We start from the raw sequence: 19,043 nt of genomic DNA, 5'->3' as shown, positions 1-19,043 counted from the left end.
GCACTTTTCTATCAAGCTACTAAAAACTTTCACTTATATGCAATGGGTAGATAACATGGCATAATTACAGTTACACATATGAGTAGTTAGCAGAGGAGAAACTACCCTGTTCTTACACCAAGGGAAAAAATGTAAGGACTACATAGCTCATAAAGAATATTAACATTTTCTATCACAAAATAACTAATAAGACTGGAATTGTATCAATCCACATTATAGAGCTTAACATTTAATATTTTTTAATATATTTTCTTTTTTTGGCCACACTGCACGGCATGGAAGATATTAGTTCCCCAACCAGGGATCAAACCCTTGCCCCCTGCAGTGGAAGGGCAGAGTCTTAACCACTGGACCGCCAGGATGTTCTCAAGCTTAACATTTTAGTTGAGGTATTAAAATAAAATAAGGCTTTTAGCTTCATATCAAAACTTATTTGGATATTTACATAAGTATTAAAAGCATTTTCTCTCTTCATTTGTGGTTTGATTTCATGTAGTGCCTTATATGTTGCTATCTTAACAGTTTCTTAATATAATGGATAATTATTAGAATATAATTATAAGGAATGACAGAATTCTATATAGTTACTTGCAGAGACATTTCAGTGCAAAATCTCATTCACATGTAAACCCAAATTTATTTGTTATCTTAATCTATACTTTGTCAAATGCAAACAGTTTAATTTTTGCTAATTCTTAACTTTAACCAAAGGCCTTGACATTTTAAAAATTTATTCTTATCTACTACTGTATTTAGAAAATACTTTAGTTCACTTTTAGTAAGGTCATTAGAACCCAATTAATCAACCAACTTCTAAGTACATTAAATATTCTACTATAAAGTCTCTCCCAAGTAGAATACACAGATCAAGTATTTTCGTTATTTTTATTCCTTAAGCTTTTACACAGTATTTCAATGTTGTTTTGTCTACTGCTATAAAAAAAAAAGCCCACCTTCCTTCCACCAGTTACTATAATAGTAGTGTTACAGGTTTTTTGTTTGTTTGTCTGTCTTTTTGCGGTATGTGGGCCTCTCACTGTTGTGGCCTCTCCCATTGCGGAGCACAGGCTCCGGATGCGCAGGCTCAACGGCCATGGCTCATGGGCCCAGCCGCTCTGCGGCATGTGGGATCTTCCCGGACCAGGGCATGAACCCGTGTCCCCTGTATTGGCAGCGGACTCTCAACCACTGCACCACCAGGGAAGCCCAGTGTTACAGGTTTTTAAGGAAGTGGGTGGGCTCACTTGGGGATGATATGCTTCAAAAGAACAGATTTGCCAAGCTACTGATACGTACTTAGAACCATAATAGCATAATGTACAATTTAGTGGATTTAGGTATTTTAAAAAATATGCTTCCCACTTCCCTGCTAAATGAAATTAATCATCACCTTTGATTTAGTTCTGTCTCCAAGAGGTATGAATAGCATGTAATAAATCACCTCTTTTATTCACAAAGTCTAATGTGAGAAAAGCAAATATATGCTGTATATACCATGCACTAAACTGTTGTTTTTAATTCAATAGTATTGCTTTTTGTTGTTGTTAAAACACAGTATTTACTCTTGTAGCTAAATTGCACATCTAATATCATAGAAAAATCTTCTAATGGAATAACTTGTAAAATCTCTACCCCAACAAAGTTAATTCAGTGTCTAGGAAGCACCCTATTGAAAAATAGTGGATTAAGTCCTACAGTGCCTGTAATTGAGTTTTAAAAGTGGTGTCCCTTGTCAAGCAATTATACTCCAATAAAGATGTTAAAAAAAAAGTGGTGTGTTGCTATACTGAATATAAAAATGTGATAGAAAGGATTCAGGCCTTATAAATGGTTGGAGAAACTCTCATCTGTATATCTAATTAATTCCATTAGACTTCCTGGGTAGTAGCTTGGTTCAAAATATTGATTGGCTTTAGTTATGGAAAAATAACAAAGTACTAATGAAGACAAAAAAAATTTCCTTTGAGTTGGAGATTCATTCACGGCTAGAAAAGAAAAAAAAAGTCAGTTTAGAATGGGTTATAATTAATTTAAAACATTGTAATTGTATGCACACAGTTGTAAAAATGATTTAAATTGATATGAATAATACCAAGGGAAATGTATGGCACAGTTTGGGCAGTTTTTATATGTATATTCAATGAAACAATGGTTTGTCTGACTTTAGCCAAAGTATATGTTTCAAATGATTTTAAGCACAAGGGAGGGAGATGTGAGTAGATTTACTCCTTGGTGTCATAGTTAGAAGTTAAATATGTCCAAAAGTCTCTGTTAATAAGTACAGATCTATCATCTGTGAATTTACTTAAATATATTTTGAATTTGCTATCAGTATCTAGTTCCTTCAGATATTGAGTTTGATGTTCATTGCTGTATGCTGTTAATGAAAGGAGAAGTAATGACTATTATTCTGTAGACCCTTTATTTGGTAGGTCTTCACATTGATGCCACCTCTGAGACACATGTGGTTAGTAGCAGCAATTGCTTCTCAGTATTAAATTTCAGAATCAAATAAACTTTGAGTGACAAATTTTAAATCCTATGCTGACTTTCTCTTGTTGCTCAACTGGTTCTTGGGCCACAAAGCACCCTTTGTCAATTAATAATTAGTAATAAATAATTCTCAACTAATTAATGACCTAAGAAGCACAATATATTTCAAAGGTTAAATTTTTATCTTAGGATTACTAAGTGTTGGTTGCTTTCAGTGATGATAGATAATCATGTATACAAGATTGATGGCTTTATTGTAGTCAGAGAAGTGCTTCAGAGCTATCAACTTTCTGAATTTTTTGGTTTATTCAAATATTTGAGCTTGTTCAACCAAAAGATAATTTTTTAAAGTGAGTTATTTAACAGATATTTAATTTTATTAACTACATCTGTAGTAATTTATTAGTTATACATCTGTAGTATTTTATTAATGATAAATCTACATTTAAAAATTTCCTCAAAAGGTTGTACAGAATAATTGATTGACATACATTTATCTATTGCTCATCATGATATACTTAAGCATTTTAAGACTTTTATTGAAGTATAATAAACATAGGAAAAGTGCACATATAGGTGTACAACTAAATGAATTTTCCCAAACTGAACATGTATATGCAACTATCACTCAGATCAAGAAACAGCATATTATTAGTACCCCAGTAGTCCTCCTTTTGTTTCCTTCCAATCAGTACCCGACCTTGAGGATAACCAACCACTTCCTGACTTTAATAACCATGGATTAGTTTTACCTGCTTTCAGTACCTAAGAAGTTTTTAACATAACAAGACAAAGACTGTCATTTTCATAGTGTTAAAAGTGAGATTCTACATCATTTTAGAATGTCCTACAATGTGCAGGGAAGTCCCCCCACATCAAATTATCCAGCCCAAAATGTTAATAGTGCTGAGGTTGAGAAACTCTGCTAACACAACACAATGGCCTTAGGATTTTTTTCTCCCTAATTATATACTCGAAAAATGCCCAAGTGAACTTACACAAGTCCATTTGTCTTCTATTTTCTCAATCACAATAGTCTGTGTGTCACTACCTGGTGGTATATATTCATAGTCATCATACAGGAGGCCTAAGATAGGATATTGTGACCTGTACCTATATAGAAAAAAAAAGTTAGTTTACAAGCTGGACAAGAAAATAACTCTCATTACTTTTTAGTCACTCCTAGTTTGATCCTCCTTATTTAATTAATTTGGCTTTGAATGACTTTTAACTCTTTCTAAAAAGAAAATCACCTCTCAGTGGTACAAAGATTTACTATGGCTATTTTCAAGAGAGTAAGAGGGAAGTACTTTTGCTTCTGGCAATAATGGACCACTGGCTGCACAATACAGTGATCCCAGAGAAGGGAAGCAAATGACATGAGCACTACAAGTGCCTAGCTCATGGCCTGGAGTCAGAATATGTGGAGCAGAATACCAGACAGGAGAGAGCTACATAGTTGGAGAGAGGTCATGGGATCTGTAGAGAGTTCCCCCACAAGTCCTTGGGTGAGCACTGATCAGTATAGGCTTGTGAAAAAGCTACTGAGGCTAGGGAAAGAAGCACTGAAAAAGAGCACTCTTCAAATTCCTGGAGTTCACATAGTAAAGGGAACTCCAATCTGTGTTCCACTAACCAGAGTGGAAAGACCTCCTAATACCAGAGGGCATCAGGCAAATACTACAAAAGACTATCACCTTAGTAGTGAGAAAAATTACCAATGGCATTTTTCACAGAACTAGAACAAAATATTTCACAATTTGTATGGAAACACAAAAGATCCCAAATAGCCAAAGGAATCTTGAGACAGAAAAACGGAGCTGGAAGAAACAGGCTCCCTGACTTCAGACTATACTACAAAGCTACAGTCATCAAGAGAGTATGGTACTGGCACAAAAACAGAAAGATAGATCAATGGAACAAGATAGAAAGCCCAGAGATGAACCCACACATATGTGGCCTTCTCATTGATAAAGGAAGCAATAATATACAATGGAGAAAAGACAGTCTCTTCAATAAGTGGTGCTGGGAAAACTGGACAGTACATGTAAAAGAATGAAATTAGAACACTCCTTAACACCATACACAACAATAAACTCAAAATGGATTAAAGACCTAAAGGTAAGGCCAGACACTATAAAATTCTTAGAGGAAAACATAGGCAGAACATTCTATGCCATACATCACAGCAAGATCTTTTTTGACCCACCACCTAGAGAAATGGAAATAAAAACAAAAATAAACAAATGGGACCTAATGAAACTTAAAAGCTTTTGCACAGCAAAGGAAAACATAACACCAAAAGACAACCCTCAGAATGGGAGAAAATATTTGCTAATGAAGCAACTGACAAAGGATTAATCTCCAATATTTAAAAGCAGCTCATGCAGCTCAATTTCAAAAAACAAACAACCCAATCCAAAAATGGGCAGAAGACCTAAATAGACATTTCTCCAAAGATATACAGATTGCCAACAAACACATGAAAGGATGCTCAACGTCACTAATCATTTGAGAAATGCAAATCAAAACTACAATGAGGTATCACCTCACACCAGTCAGAATGGCCATCATCAAAATAATCTACAAACAATAAATGCTGGAGAGGGTGTGGAGAAAAGGGAACACTCTTGCACTGTTGTTGGGAATGTAAATTGATACAGCCACTATGAAGAAAAGTATGGAGGTTCCTTAAAAACTAAAAATAGAGCTACCATACGACCCAGCAATCCCACTACTGGGCATATACACCAAGAAAAACATAATTCAAAAAGAGTCATGTATCACAATGTTCATTGCAGCTCTGTTTACAATAGCCAGGACATGGAAGCAACCTAAGTGTCCATCGACAGATGAATGGATAAAGAAGATGTGGCATGTATATTCAATGGGATATTACTCAGCCATAAAAAGAAACGAAATTGAGTTATTTGTAGTGAGGTGGATGGACGTAGAGTCTGTCATACAAAGTAAGTCAGAAAGAGGAAAACAAATACCATATGCTAACACATATATATGGAATCTAAAAAAAAATTGTACTGAAGAACCTAGGAGCAGAACAGGAATAAAGATGCAGAGGTAGAGAATGGACTTGAGGACACGGGGAGGGGGAAGGGTCAGCTGAGACGAAGTGAGAGAGTGGCATGGACATATATACACTACCAAATGTAAAATAGATAGCTAGTAGGAAGCAGCCACATAGCACAGGGAGATCAGCTTGGTGCTTTGTATCCACCTAGAGGGGTGGGATAGGGAGGATAGGAGGGAGATGCAAGAGGGAGGAGATATAGAGATATATGTTTATGTATAGCTGATTCACTTTGTTATACAGCAGAAACTAACACACCATTGTAAAGCAATTATATTCCATTAAAGATGTTAAAAAAATAAAATGAAATAAGCTGTAAGGATATATTGTACAAAACAGGGAATATAGCCAATACTTTATAGTAACTAAAAATAGAATATACTTTAAAATTGTGAATCACTACATAGTGTACTTAAAACTTATTTAATATTGTAGATCAACTATACCTCAATAAAAAAATTTGGACTAAAAAAAGTACATATAAATGAAAAAAATAGCAAAAAATCATGAAGGGGAAATGGAAGTATACTACCATAAAGTTTGTATGCTACATGTGATGAGGTATATTATTTGAAGATAGACTGTGATAAGATAAAAAGGAATACTTTAAAACTTATACCAATTATAAGAAAGTAATATACGCAATAAGCCAATAAAATAGATAAAAATAATAATGAAAGAACATTTAAAATATCACTAAAATTGATATAGTTCTAAGCAGACTAGTTAGCAAAGAAAGAGCACACAATTAACTGATATTAAGAAAGAGAAGCTATCACCTCACACATGTCTTAGAACGGCTATTATCAATAAGACAAGAAATAGCAAGTGTTGGCAAGATGTGGAGAAAAGGGAACACTTGTGCACTGTTGGTGCGAATGCAAACTGGTGCAGCCACTATGGAAAACAGTATGGAGAGTCCTTAAAAAATTAAAAATAGAACTAGCATATGATCCAGCAATGTCACTTCTGGGTATTTATCAAGAGGAAATGAAAACACTATAATATATCTACACCCTCATGTTCACTGTGGCATTATTTACAATAGTCAAGACATGGAATCAATGTAAGTGTCCATCAATATTAGAATGGATAAATAAAATATTATATATATAATAAATGTATAATATATATATATACATATATTTACACACATACTGGAATATTCTTTTTAGTTTTTTAAAAATTTTATGTTTATTTTTAAAAAATACAGCCGGTTCTTGTTAGTTATCTATTTTATACATATTAGTGTATATATGTCAATCCCAATCTCCCAATTCATCCCACCACCACCCCGCCCCACACTAGAATATTATTCAGCCAAAAATGAAGGAAATCCTACCATTTATGACAGCATGGACGGACCTTGAGTGCATTAAACAAAGTGAAATAAGTCAGAGAGAGAAAGACAAATACCATATTTTCTCACTTATACATGGAATCTAAAACAAATGAACTCATAGATAAAGAGAATATATTGATGGTTGCTAGAGGTGGGGGGTGAGAGTGGGCAAAATGGGTGAAAGTGGTCAAAAAGTACAAACTTCCAGTTATAAAATAAATAAGTCCTGGGGATGTAATGAACAGTGTGGTGACTATAGTTAATAATACTGTATTGGATAATTGAAAGTTGCTAAAAGATTAGATCTTAAAACGTTCTCATCACAAGAAAAAAATTTGTAATTATGGATGGTGACGGGTGTTAACTAGACTTATTGTGGTGATCATTTAGCAGTATACACATAGTGAATCATTATTTTGTACATCCAAAACTAAAATAATGTTATGTTAATTATATCTCAATTTTTAAAATTTTAAAGGAGATACTTTGTCTTGAAAACATAATAAAGGAGTATTATGACAATTTTATGCCAAGAAAACTTGATAACTTAGATGACATGCACCAATTCCTCGAGAGACACAAACTACAAAACAGAGCTGACAGAAGACCTCAAACTTCCGAAAAGACAAGAAAACCTCCACATAACCTGATAAGACAAAAGGAAAAAAAAAAGGAATCAGGACAGGGAGGGAACTGGGAAAGAAGAAAGATTCCCGCACCTTGGAAAGTCTGCTCACCAGTGGAGAGATCAGACTGGATGAAGGGGGAGTTTCGGAGCCTAAGAGGGGAGAGCAAACAACCAGTTCGTGTAAGGCAAAATGGAGAGTAACCTGCACAGAGGGCTGGAACTGCCACCCTGCACTCCCCAATCTGAAACACTCCTCTGTTGGTGAGGGTGGGAGTTGGGTGCTTAAGCTCAGACTCTGAAGTTCGGTCCCAGGGAGAGGACCAGGGTTAGGTGTGGAAGCAGCCTGAAGAGGTCAGGCAGTGGCAACTGAAGGTATACCATGAAGAAGCCTTGGCCAACCAGAGAAACAAGGCACCATTATTGGGAGGTGCATGAGGAGAGGGATGTGACCACAAGCTTCTTTCCCTATGAGTGCTCCCAGTCAACAGGACACTGCCTAGAGGAGTTCTCAGGGTGGGCGTGAGTCACCACCTCCATCTTGGTCTCCAGAGGCAGGTACTGGCCACCTCTTCCAGACCCACAGGCAGACACTGGAACCCATCTGACTGTCTCAGGAGTGCCCTGATAGCTCTCACTACAAGGAAATCCACCAGTGGGTGCTGGGACTGTCAGTGTGTGCTAGGACTTCACCCGCTGTCCCAGGAGCACACAGAAACCTCTCACTACTAGGAAATTCATCAGCGGGTGCCAGGACCTGCCCCACTATCCAGGGAGCATGTGGATAGCTCTCGCTACAGGGAAATCTGACAGTGGGTGTCCGGACCTGCCCCACTGTCCCAGAAGGAGAGGGATAGCTCCCACCACTAGGAAATCCACCCAGAGTAGGGGCTGAAACCACCACTGAGAGCCAGGGGTTGTGTGACTAAGGAAGAAGAGCTGAAATCTCTCCTCGGAGCTGAACGAACTGTGGAGTTACACCTCTGCTGATGGCTTCCTAAATTCAGCACCTGTGAAACATCCAAAAGGACAACAAGAACTCCTGCACTTGGATGGATATGGCACTAGTAGCTGTGGGATTTGTGGGCATGTACACATGGGGAATGTGCCAGACCAGAGTCTGAGCAGCCTCCATAGCTCCCATGGCAGGTCCAGGTGAATGAATGCTGCAGTCCTAGGAACTGACCTCAGTGGATCTGTGCCAGTGACTGGGTGAAAAGAATGCCTGAGAGTCACCAGGGCCAATTGCTGGCATACCCACAGTTAAGGTGGGACCAAGAGCAGTGCCAACAACAGTGTACTTTGTGAGTCCACACAACGGATGAAAGGGGACACAACAGAGCACATTCACAGTGAACACCTCCAGAGGAGGAACACTCATTAGCTTCTCTCTCAGTGGGAGTCCTCCAATCCCACATACTTCACATCACACCACAGATCAGAATCACAGCAAAGAAAAAGATCTAGGGACCTCTACTCCAACAAATAGAGAAGACCCCACCCCTCACAGGGCAGTAACAGCCACTGGGAGCAAAGGAGAGGTCCTCTCAATATCCAGGGCAGGCTCTGATCACCACAACACCAATCAAACACCTTACCAACGGGATAACAGCAAAAGCCAATGGACCAACCTCACCCACCAGGCGGCAGACAACAGAAGCAAGAGGAAGTACAATCCTGCAGCCTGTGAAAAGGAGACCACAAACAGAATAAGTCTGACAAAATGAGATGACAAAGAAATATGTTGCAGGCAAAAGAACAAGAAAAAAACCTACAAGAACAACTAGATGAAGAGGAGATAAGTAATCTGTCTAAAAAAGTATTCAAAGTAATGATAGTAAAGATGATCCAAGATCACAGAAAAAGAATGGAGGCATGGATCGAGAAGATACAAGAAAATTTAACAAACACCTAGAAAAACTAAAGAACAAACAGAGCTGAACAACACAATAATGAAAATAAAAATACACTAGAGGCAGAGGACCTTTAAGAGGGCAGAGGAGTAAAAAGTGGAGAACACCTTCCTCCCCACAAATACATCAAAAATACATCTACATGTGAAACAACTCCTACACAACACCTACTGAACACTGGCAGAAGACCTCAGACTTCCCAAAAGGGTGTGTGAGGAGAGAGGATTCAGAGCACCGCCTAAACGAGCTTCAGAGACTGGTGTGAGCCTCAGTTATCAGTGCATACATCACAGACGGGCATGAAACGCTAACACTGCTGTTGCAGGCACCAAGAATCCTGTGTGCAAGCACAAGTCACTATCTACACCACCCATCCCAGGAGGCTGTGCAGCCCGCCACTGCTAGGGTCCTGTGATCCAGGGACAACTTCCTCAAGAGAACACACAGCACACCTCAGGCTGTGGCAATGTCACTGCGGGCCTCTGCCACCACAGGCTCGCCCTGCATTCTGTACCCCTCCCACCCCCTGGCCTGAGTGAGCCAGAGCCCCCTAATCACCTGATCCTTTAACCCCACCCTGCCTGGGCAAACAACAGATGCCAGAGGGTGACCTACATGCAGAGGTGGGGCCAACTCCAAAGCAGAATCCCAGGAGCTCTGTGAACAAAAAAGAGAAAGGGAAATTTCTCCCAGCAGCCTCAGGAGCAGCGGATTAAATCTCCACAATCAACTTGATGTACCCTGCATCAGTGGAACACCTGAATAGACAATGAATCCTCCCAAAACTGAGGTAGTGGACTTTGGGAGCAACTATAGAATTGGGGTTTTCTTTCTACGTCTAATTTGTTTCTAGTATTATGTTTATCTTAGTTTAGTATTTAGAGCTTATTACCATTGGTAGATTCGTTTATTGATTTGGTTTCTCTCTTCCTTATATATATATATGTATTTTGTTTGTTTGTTTTTTCCTTTTTCCATTTTTGTGAGTGTGTATGTATATGCTCCTTTGTGTGATTTTGTCTGTATAGGTTTGCTTTTACCATTTCTCCTAGGGTTCTGTCAGTCTGTTGTTTTTTACTATAGTTTCTAGCACTTCTTATAATTGGTGGATTAGTTTATTGGTTTAGTTGCTGTCTTCCTTCTTTTTATTAATTACTTAATTTTATTATAATAATATTTAAAAAAATTTTTTTACTTTAATAACTTTAGGGTTTTTTTTTTCTTTTTTCTTTTCTCACTTTTCTTCTGAGCTGTGTGGCTGACAGGGTCTTGGTTCTCTGGCCGGGTGTCAGACCTGAGCTTCTGAGTTGGGAGAGCCGAGTTCAGGACAATGGTCCACCAGAGACCTAAGAGCCCCTCATAAGATCAATCAGCAAGAGTTCTCCCACCGATTTCCATCTCAATGCTAAGACAAAGTTTCTCTCAATGACCAGGAAGCCCCAGTGCTGGACACCCCATGCAAAACAACCAGTAAGACAGGAACACAGCACCACCCACTAGCAGAGAAGCTGCCTAAAATCATAAAAAGTTCACACACACCCCAAAACACACCACTGGACATAGTCCTTCCCACCAGAAAGAAAAGATCTAGCCTCAGCCACTAGAACACAGCACCAGTCCCCTCCACCAGGAAGCCTACACAACCCATTGAACCAACCTTACCCACTGGGGGCAGACACCAAAAACAAAGGGAACTATGAACCTGCAGCCTGCAAAAAGGAGACCCCAAACACATCCGGTTAAGTAAAATGAGAAGACAGAGAAACACAAAGCAGATGAAGGAGCAAGGTAAAAACCCACCAGACCAAACAAATGAAGAGGAAATAGGCAGTCTACCTGAAAAAGAATTCAGAGTAATTATAGTAAAGATGATCCAAAATCTTGCAAGTACAATGGAGAAAATACAAGAAACATTCAACAAGGACCTAGAAGAACGAAAGAGCAAGCAAACAATGATGAACAACACAATAAATGAAATTAAAAATTCTCTAGAAGGAATTAACAGCAGAATAACTGAGGCAGAAGAATGGATAAGTGACCTGGAAGATAAAATAATGGAAATAACAACCACAGAGCAGAAAAAAGAAAAAGGAATGAAAAGAATAGAGGACAGTCTCAGAGACCTCAGGGACATTAAACACACCAACATGCGAATTATAGGGGTCACAGAAGAAGAGAAAAAGAAATGGACTGAGAAAATATTTGTAGAGATTATAGTTGAAAACTTCCCTAATATGGGAAAGGAAACAATCGAGTCCAGGAAGCGCAGAGAGTCCCATACAGAAAATATCCAAGGAGAAACATGCCAAGACACACAGTATTCAAACTATCAAAAATTAAATACAAAGAAAAAATATTAAAAGCAGCAAGGGAAAAGCAACAAATAACATACAAGGGAATCCCCATAAGGCTAACAGCTGATCCTTCAGCAGAAACTCTGCAAGCCAGAAGGGACTGGAAGGACATACTTAAAGTGATGAAAGGGAAAAATCTACAACCAAGATTGCTTGACCCAGCAAAGATCTCATTCAGATTCGAAAGAGAAATTAAAACATTCAGAGACAAGAAAAAGCTAAGAGAATTCAGCACCACCAAACCAGCTTTACAACAAACGCTAAAGGAACTTCTCTAGGCAGGAAACACAAGAGAAGGAAAAGACCTACAATAACAAACCCAAAACAATTTAGAAAATGGTAATAGTAACATACATATCGATAACTAACTTAAATATAAATGGATTAAATGCTCCAACCAAAAGACGTAGACTGGCTGAATGGATACAAAAACAAGACCCATATACATGCTGTCTACAAGAGGCCCACTTCAGACCTAGGGACACATACAGACTGAAAGTAAGGGAATGGAAAAAGATATTCTGTGCAAATGGAAATCAAAAGAAAGCTGGAGTAGAAATTCTCGTATCAGACATAATAGACTTTAAAATAAAGACTGTTATAAGAGACAAGGAAGGACACTACATAATGATCAAGGGATCAATCCAAGAAGAAGATATAACAATTGTAAATGTTTATGCACCCAGCATAGGAGCACCTCAACACTTAAGGCAAATGCTAACAGCCATAAGATGGGAAATTGACAGTAACACAATAATAGTAGGAGACATTAACACCCCACTTTCACCAATGGACAGATCATCCAAAATGAAAATAAATAAGGAAACACAAGCTTTATATGATACATTAAACAAGATGGACTTAATTGATATTTATAGGACATTCTGTCCAAAAACAACAGAATACACTTTCTTCGCAAGTGATCATGGAACATTCTGCAAGATAGGCCATATCTTGGGTCACAAATCAAGCCTTGGTTAATTTAAGAAAACTGAAATCGTATGAAATATGTTTTCTGACCACAACACTATGAAACTAGATGTCAATTACAGGAAAAAATCTGTAAAAAATACCAATACATGGAGGCTAAACAATACACTACTAAATAACCAAGAGATCACTGAAGAAATCAAAGAGGAAATCAAAAAATACCTAAAAACAAATGATAATGAAAACACGACTACCCAAAACTCATGGGATGCAGCAAAAGCACTTCTAAATGGGAAGTTTATAGCAATAAAATCCTACCTAAAGAAACAAAAAACACCTCAAATAAACAACCTAACCTTACACCTAAAGCAATTAGAGAAAGAATAAAATAACCCCACAGTTAGCAGAAGGAAAGAAATCATAAAGATCAGATCAGAAATAAATGAAAAAGAAATGAAGGAAACGATAGCAAAGATCAATGAAACTAAAAGCTGCTTGTATGAGAAGATAAACAAAATTGTTAACCATTAGCTGGACTCATGAAGAAAAAAAAGTAGAAGACTCAAATCAACAGAATTAGAAATGAAAAAGGAGAAGTAACAACTGACATTGCAGAAATACAAAGGATCATAAGAGATTACTAGAAGCAAGTGTATGCCAATAAAAAGGACAACGTGGAAGAAATGGACAAATTCTTAGAAAAGCACAACCTTCCCAGATTGAACCAGGAAGAAACAGAAAATATAAACAGACCAATCACAAGCACTGAAATTGAAACTGTGATTAAAAATCTTCCAACAGGGCTTCCCTGGTGGTGCAGTGATTGGGAGACCACCTTCCAATGCAGGGGACACAGGTTCGTGCCCCAGTCCGGGAATATCCTACATGCCACGGAGTGGCTGGGCCCGTGAGCCATGGATGCTGAGCCTGCGCATCCAGAGCCTGTGCTCCACAATGTGAGAGGCCACAACAGTGAGAGGCCCACGTACAGAAAAAAAAAAATCTTCCAATGAACAGAAGCCCAGGACCAGATGGCTTCACAGGTGAATTCTTTCAAACATTTACCGAAGAGCTAACACCTATCCTTCTCAAACTCTTCCAAAATATATCAGACGGTGGAAAACTCCCAAACTCATTCTACAAGGCCACCATCACCCTGATACCAAAACCAGACAAAGAGTTCACAGAGAAAGAAAACTACAGGCCAATATTAGTGATGAACATAGATGCAAAAATCCTCAACAAAATACTAGCAAACAGAATCCAACAGCACCTTAAAAGGATCATACACCATCATCAAGTGAGGTTTATATCAGGAATACAAGGATTCTTCAGTATAGGCAAATCAATCAATGTGATACACCGTATTAACAAATTGAAGGATAAAAAACATATGATAATCTCAATAGATACAAAAAAAGCTTTTGACGAATTTCAACACCCATTTATGATAAAAAATCTCCAGAAAGTAGGCATAGAGGGAACTTACCTCACCATAATAAAGGTGATATATGGCAAACCCACAGGAAACATCATTCTCAATAGTGAAAAACAAACCATTTCCACTAAGATCAGGAAGAAGACAGGGTTCCCCACTCTCACCACCGTTATTCAACATAGTTTTGGAAGTTTCAGCCACAGCAATCACAGAAGAAAAAAGAAATGAAAAGAATCCACACCAGAAAAGAAGAAGTAAAGCTGTCACTGTTTGCAGATGACATGATATATACATAAAATATCCTAAAGATTCTACCATTAAACTAGTAAAGCTAATCAGTGAATTTGGAAAAGTTGCAGGATACAAAATACACAGAAGTCTCTTGCATTCCTATACACTAACAATAAAAGTTCAGAAAGAGAAATTAAGGAAACAATCCCATTTACCATCACATCAAAAACAATAAAATAGCTAGGAATAAACATACCAAAGGAGGCAAAAGACCTGTACTCAGGAATCTACAAGATGTCGATGAAAGAAAACAAAGATGACACAAACAGCTGGAGATATACCATAGTCTTAGATTGGAAGAATCAATATTGAGAAAATGACTATACTACCCAAAGTAATCTACAGATTCAATGCAATCCTTAACAAATTACCAATGGCATTTTTCAAGGAAGTAGAACAAAAAATTTTACAATTTGTATGGAAACAGAAAAGACCATGAATAGTCACAGGAAACCTGAGACAGAAAAACAGAGCTAGAGGAATCAGGCTTCCTGATTTCAGACTATACTACAAAGCTACAGTCATCAAGACAGTATGGTACCAGCACAAAATAGAAATATAGATCAATGGAACAGGATAGAAAGCCCAGAGATAAACCCACACACCTATGGTCATGTAATCTATGACTAATGAGGCAAGAATATACAATGTAGAAAAAACAGTCTCTTCAAAAAGTGGTGCTGGGAAAACTGGAGAGCTACATGTAAAAGAATGAAGTTAGAACACTCCCTAACACCATACTCAAAAATAAACTCAAAATGGATTAAAGACCTAAATGTAAGGCCAAAAACTATAAAACTCTTAGAATAAAACATAGGTAGAATACTCTTTGATATGAAGCACAGCAAACTGTTTTTCAGTCCACCTCCTAGCATAGTGAAAGTGAAAACAAAAATAAACAAATGGGATCTAATTAAACTTAAAAACTTTTGCACAATGAAGGAAGCCATAAACAAAACAAAAAGAGAATCCACAGAGTGGGAGAAAATATTTCCAAATGAAGCAACCCACAAGGGGTTAATCTCCAAACTATACAAATAGTTCATGAAGCTCAATATCAAAAAAACAAAAAATCCCAATCGAAAAATGGGCTGAAAATCTAAATAGACATTTCTCCAAAGAAGACATACAGGTGGGCAAAAAGCACATGAAAAGATACTTAGCATTGCTAATTATTAGAAAAATGCAAATCAAAACTACAACGAGGGAGGCTTCCAGGAAGATGGCGAAAGAATAAAATGTGGAGATCACCTTCCTCCCCACAGATACGCCAGAAATACATCTACACATGGAACAACTCCCACAGAACACCTACTGAATGTTGGCAAAAGGCCTCCGACCTCCCCAAACACAAGAAACCCCCACGTACCTGGATAGGGCAAAAGAAAAAAGAATAAACAGAGACAAAAGGATAGGGACGGGACCTGCACCAGTGTGAGGGAGCTGTGAAGGAGGAAACGTTTCCACACACTAGGAAGCCCCTTCGTGGGCGGAGACTATGGGTGGTGGAGGGGGAAAGTTTTGGAGCCGCGGAGGAGAGCACAGCCACAGGGATGCAGAGGGCAAAGTGGGGATATTCCCGCACAAAGGATTGGTGCCGACTGGCACTCAGCAGCCCGAGAGGCTTGTCTGCCCACCCGCCCCAGTGGGCACGGCTGGGAGCTGAGCCTCGAGCTTCGGTCGGAGCTCCGGGAGAGGACTGGTGTTGGCGCCGTGAACACAGCCTGCAGAGGGTTAGTTCACCACAGCTAGCCAGAAGGGAGTCTGGGGAAAAGTCTGGACCTGCCGAAGAGGCAAGAGACTTTTTCTTCCCTCTTTGTTTCCTGGTGCGTGAGGAGAGGGGATTAAGAGCGCTGCTTAAAGGAGCTCCAGAGACAGGCGTGAGCCACGGCTAAAAACGCGGACCCCAGAGACGGGCATAAGATGCTAAAGCTGTTGCTGCCACCACCAAGAAGCCTGTGTGTGAGCCCAGGTCACTATCCACACCCCCTTTCCAGGGAGCCTGTGCAGCCCGCCACTGCCAGGATCCCAGAATCCAGGGACAACTTCCCTGGGAGAATGCACAGTTCACCTCAGGCTGGTACAATGTCACACCGGCGGCAGCGCGGGCTCGCCCGGCATTCCGTGCCCCTCCCTAACCCGCCCCCTGCCGGCCTGAGTGAGGCAGAGTCCCTGAAGCAGGGCTCCTTTAACCCCATCCTGTCTGAGCAAAGAACAGACGCCCTCTGGCGACCTACATGCAGAGGTGGGGCCAAATCCAAAGTTGAGCCCCGGGTGTTGTGAGAGCAAAGAACAGAAAAGGAAATCTCTCCCAGCAGCCTCAGAAGCAGCGGATTAAAGCTCCACAATCAACTTGATGTACCCTGCATCTGTGGAATACATGAATAGACAACGAATCATCCCAAATTGAGGAGGTGGACGTTGAGAGCAAGATTTATGATATTTTCCCCTTTTCCTCTTTTTGTGAATGTGTATGTGTATGCTTCTGTGTGAGATTTTGTCTGTATAGCTTTGCTTACACCATTTGTCCTAGGGTTCTATCCGTCCATTTATTATTTTTCTTAATAATTATTTTAATAAGTTTATTTTACCTTACTTTATTTTATTTTACTTTGTCTTCTTTCTTTCTTTTTTCCCTTCCCTCCTCCCTCCCTCCCTCCCTCCCTCCCTCCCTCCCTCCCTCCCTCCCTCCCTCCCTCCCTCCCTTCTTCTTTCTTTCTTTCTTTCTTTCTTTCTTTCTTTCTTTCTTTCTTTCTTTCTTTCTCTTCTCTTTCTTTCTTTCTTTCTTTCTTTCTTTCTTTCTTTCTTTCTTTCTTTCTTTTTCTTTCTTTCATTCTTCTTCTACTAATTCTTTCTTTCTACTTTTTCTCCCTTTTATTCTGAGACGTGTGGATGTAAGGCTCTTGTTGCTGCAGCCAAGAGTCACTGCTGTGCCTCTGAGGTGCGCAAGCCAACTTCAGGACACTGGGCCACAAGAGACCTCCCAGCTCCACATAATATCAAACAGCGAAAATCTCCCGGAGATATCCACCTCAACACCAGCAGCCAGCTTCACTCAACAACCAGCAAGCTACAGTGCTGGACACCCTATGCCAAACAACTAGCAAGACAGGAATACAACCCTAACTGTTAGCAGAGAGGCTGCCTAAAATCATAATAAGTCCACAGACACCCCAAAACACACCACCACACGTGGATCTTCCCACCAGAAAGACAAGATAGAGCCTCATTCACCAGAACACAGGCACTAGTCCCCTCCACCACGAAGCCTACACAACCAACAGAACCAACTTTAGACACTGGGGGAAGACACTAAAAACAATGGGAACTACGAACCTGCAGCCTGCAAAAAGGAGACCCCAAACACAGTAAGAAAAGCAAAATGAGAAGACAGAAAAACACACAGCAGTTGAAGGAAAAAGATAAAAACCCACCAGACCTAACAAATGAAGAGTAAATAGGCAGTCTACCTGAAAAAGAATTCAGAATAATGATAGTAAAGATGATCCAAAATATTGGAAATATAATAGACAAAAGGCAAGAAACATTTAACAAGGACCTAGAAGAACTAAAGATGAAACAAGCAATGATGAACAACACAATAAATGAAATTAAAAATACTTTAGATGGGATCAATAGCAGAATAACTGAGGCAGAAGAACGGGAAAGTGATGTGGAAGATAAAATAATGGCAATAACTACTGCAGAGCAGAATAAAGATAAAAGAATGAAAAGAACTGAGGACAGTCTCAGAGACCTCTGGGGCAACATTAAACACACCAACACTCGAATTATAGGGGTTCCAGATTAAGAGAAAAGGAAAGGGACTGAGAAAATATTTGAAGAGATTATAGTTGTAAACTTCCCTAAAATGGGAAAGGAAATAGTTAATCAAGTCCAGGAAGCACAGAGAGTGCTATACAGGATAAATCCAAGGAGAAATATGCCAAGACACATATTAATCAAACTGTCAAAAATTAAATACAAAGAAAACATATTAAAAGCAGCAAGGGAAAAACAACAAATAACACACAAGGGAATCCCCGTAAGGTTAACCACTGACCTTTCAGCAGAAACTCTGCAAGCCAAAAGGGACTGGCAGGATATATTTAAACTGATGAAGGAGAAAAACCTGCAACCAAGACTGCTCTACCCAGCAAGGATCTCATTCAGATTTGGTGGAGAAATAACAACCTTTACAGACAAGCAAAAGCTGAAAGAGTTCAGCACCACCAAACCAGCTTTTCAACAAATACTAAAGGAACTTATCTAGGCAAGAAACAGAAGAGAAGGAAAAGACCTACAATAACAAACACAAAACAATTAAGAAAATGGGAATAGGAACATCCGTATCCATAATTACCTTAAATGTAAATTGACTAAATGCTCCCATCACAGAAACAGATTGGCTGAATTGATACAAACACAAGACCCATATATATGCTGTCTACAAGACACCCACTTCAGACCTAGACACACATACAGACTGAAAGTAAGGGGATGGAAAAAGTTATTCCAAGCAAATGGAAACAAAAAGAAAGCTGGAGTAGCAGTTCTCATATCAGACAA

General features: G+C 39.0%; 1 protein-coding gene across 6 annotated transcripts in view; it reads right to left on the bottom strand.

Annotated features, from left to right (window-relative positions):
- Positions 1–873: 873 nt before the first annotated feature.
- The window catches only part of POF1B (POF1B actin binding protein), a 102,675-nt gene continuing 84,505 nt past the window's right edge, over positions 874–19,043 (bottom strand). For all 6 annotated transcript variants that reach the window (XM_060138241.1, XM_060138243.1, XM_060138244.1 and 3 more), the window contains 2 exons: positions 3,492–3,606; positions 874–1,985 (listed from right to left, as the gene is read on the bottom strand). In XM_060138241.1, the coding sequence (XP_059994224.1) occupies positions 1,980–1,985; positions 3,492–3,606 (121 nt within the window). In that variant the 3' untranslated portion in view covers positions 874–1,979. The remainder of the gene's footprint in view (positions 1,986–3,491; positions 3,607–19,043) is intronic.

This window comes from Lagenorhynchus albirostris, chromosome X (assembly GCF_949774975.1).
Source record: "Lagenorhynchus albirostris chromosome X, mLagAlb1.1, whole genome shotgun sequence".
Classification (NCBI taxonomy): domain Eukaryota; kingdom Metazoa; phylum Chordata; class Mammalia; order Artiodactyla; family Delphinidae; genus Lagenorhynchus; species Lagenorhynchus albirostris.
Note: the sequence above shows the minus strand (reverse complement) of the source record. Positions and strands in the feature narration are given on the sequence as shown.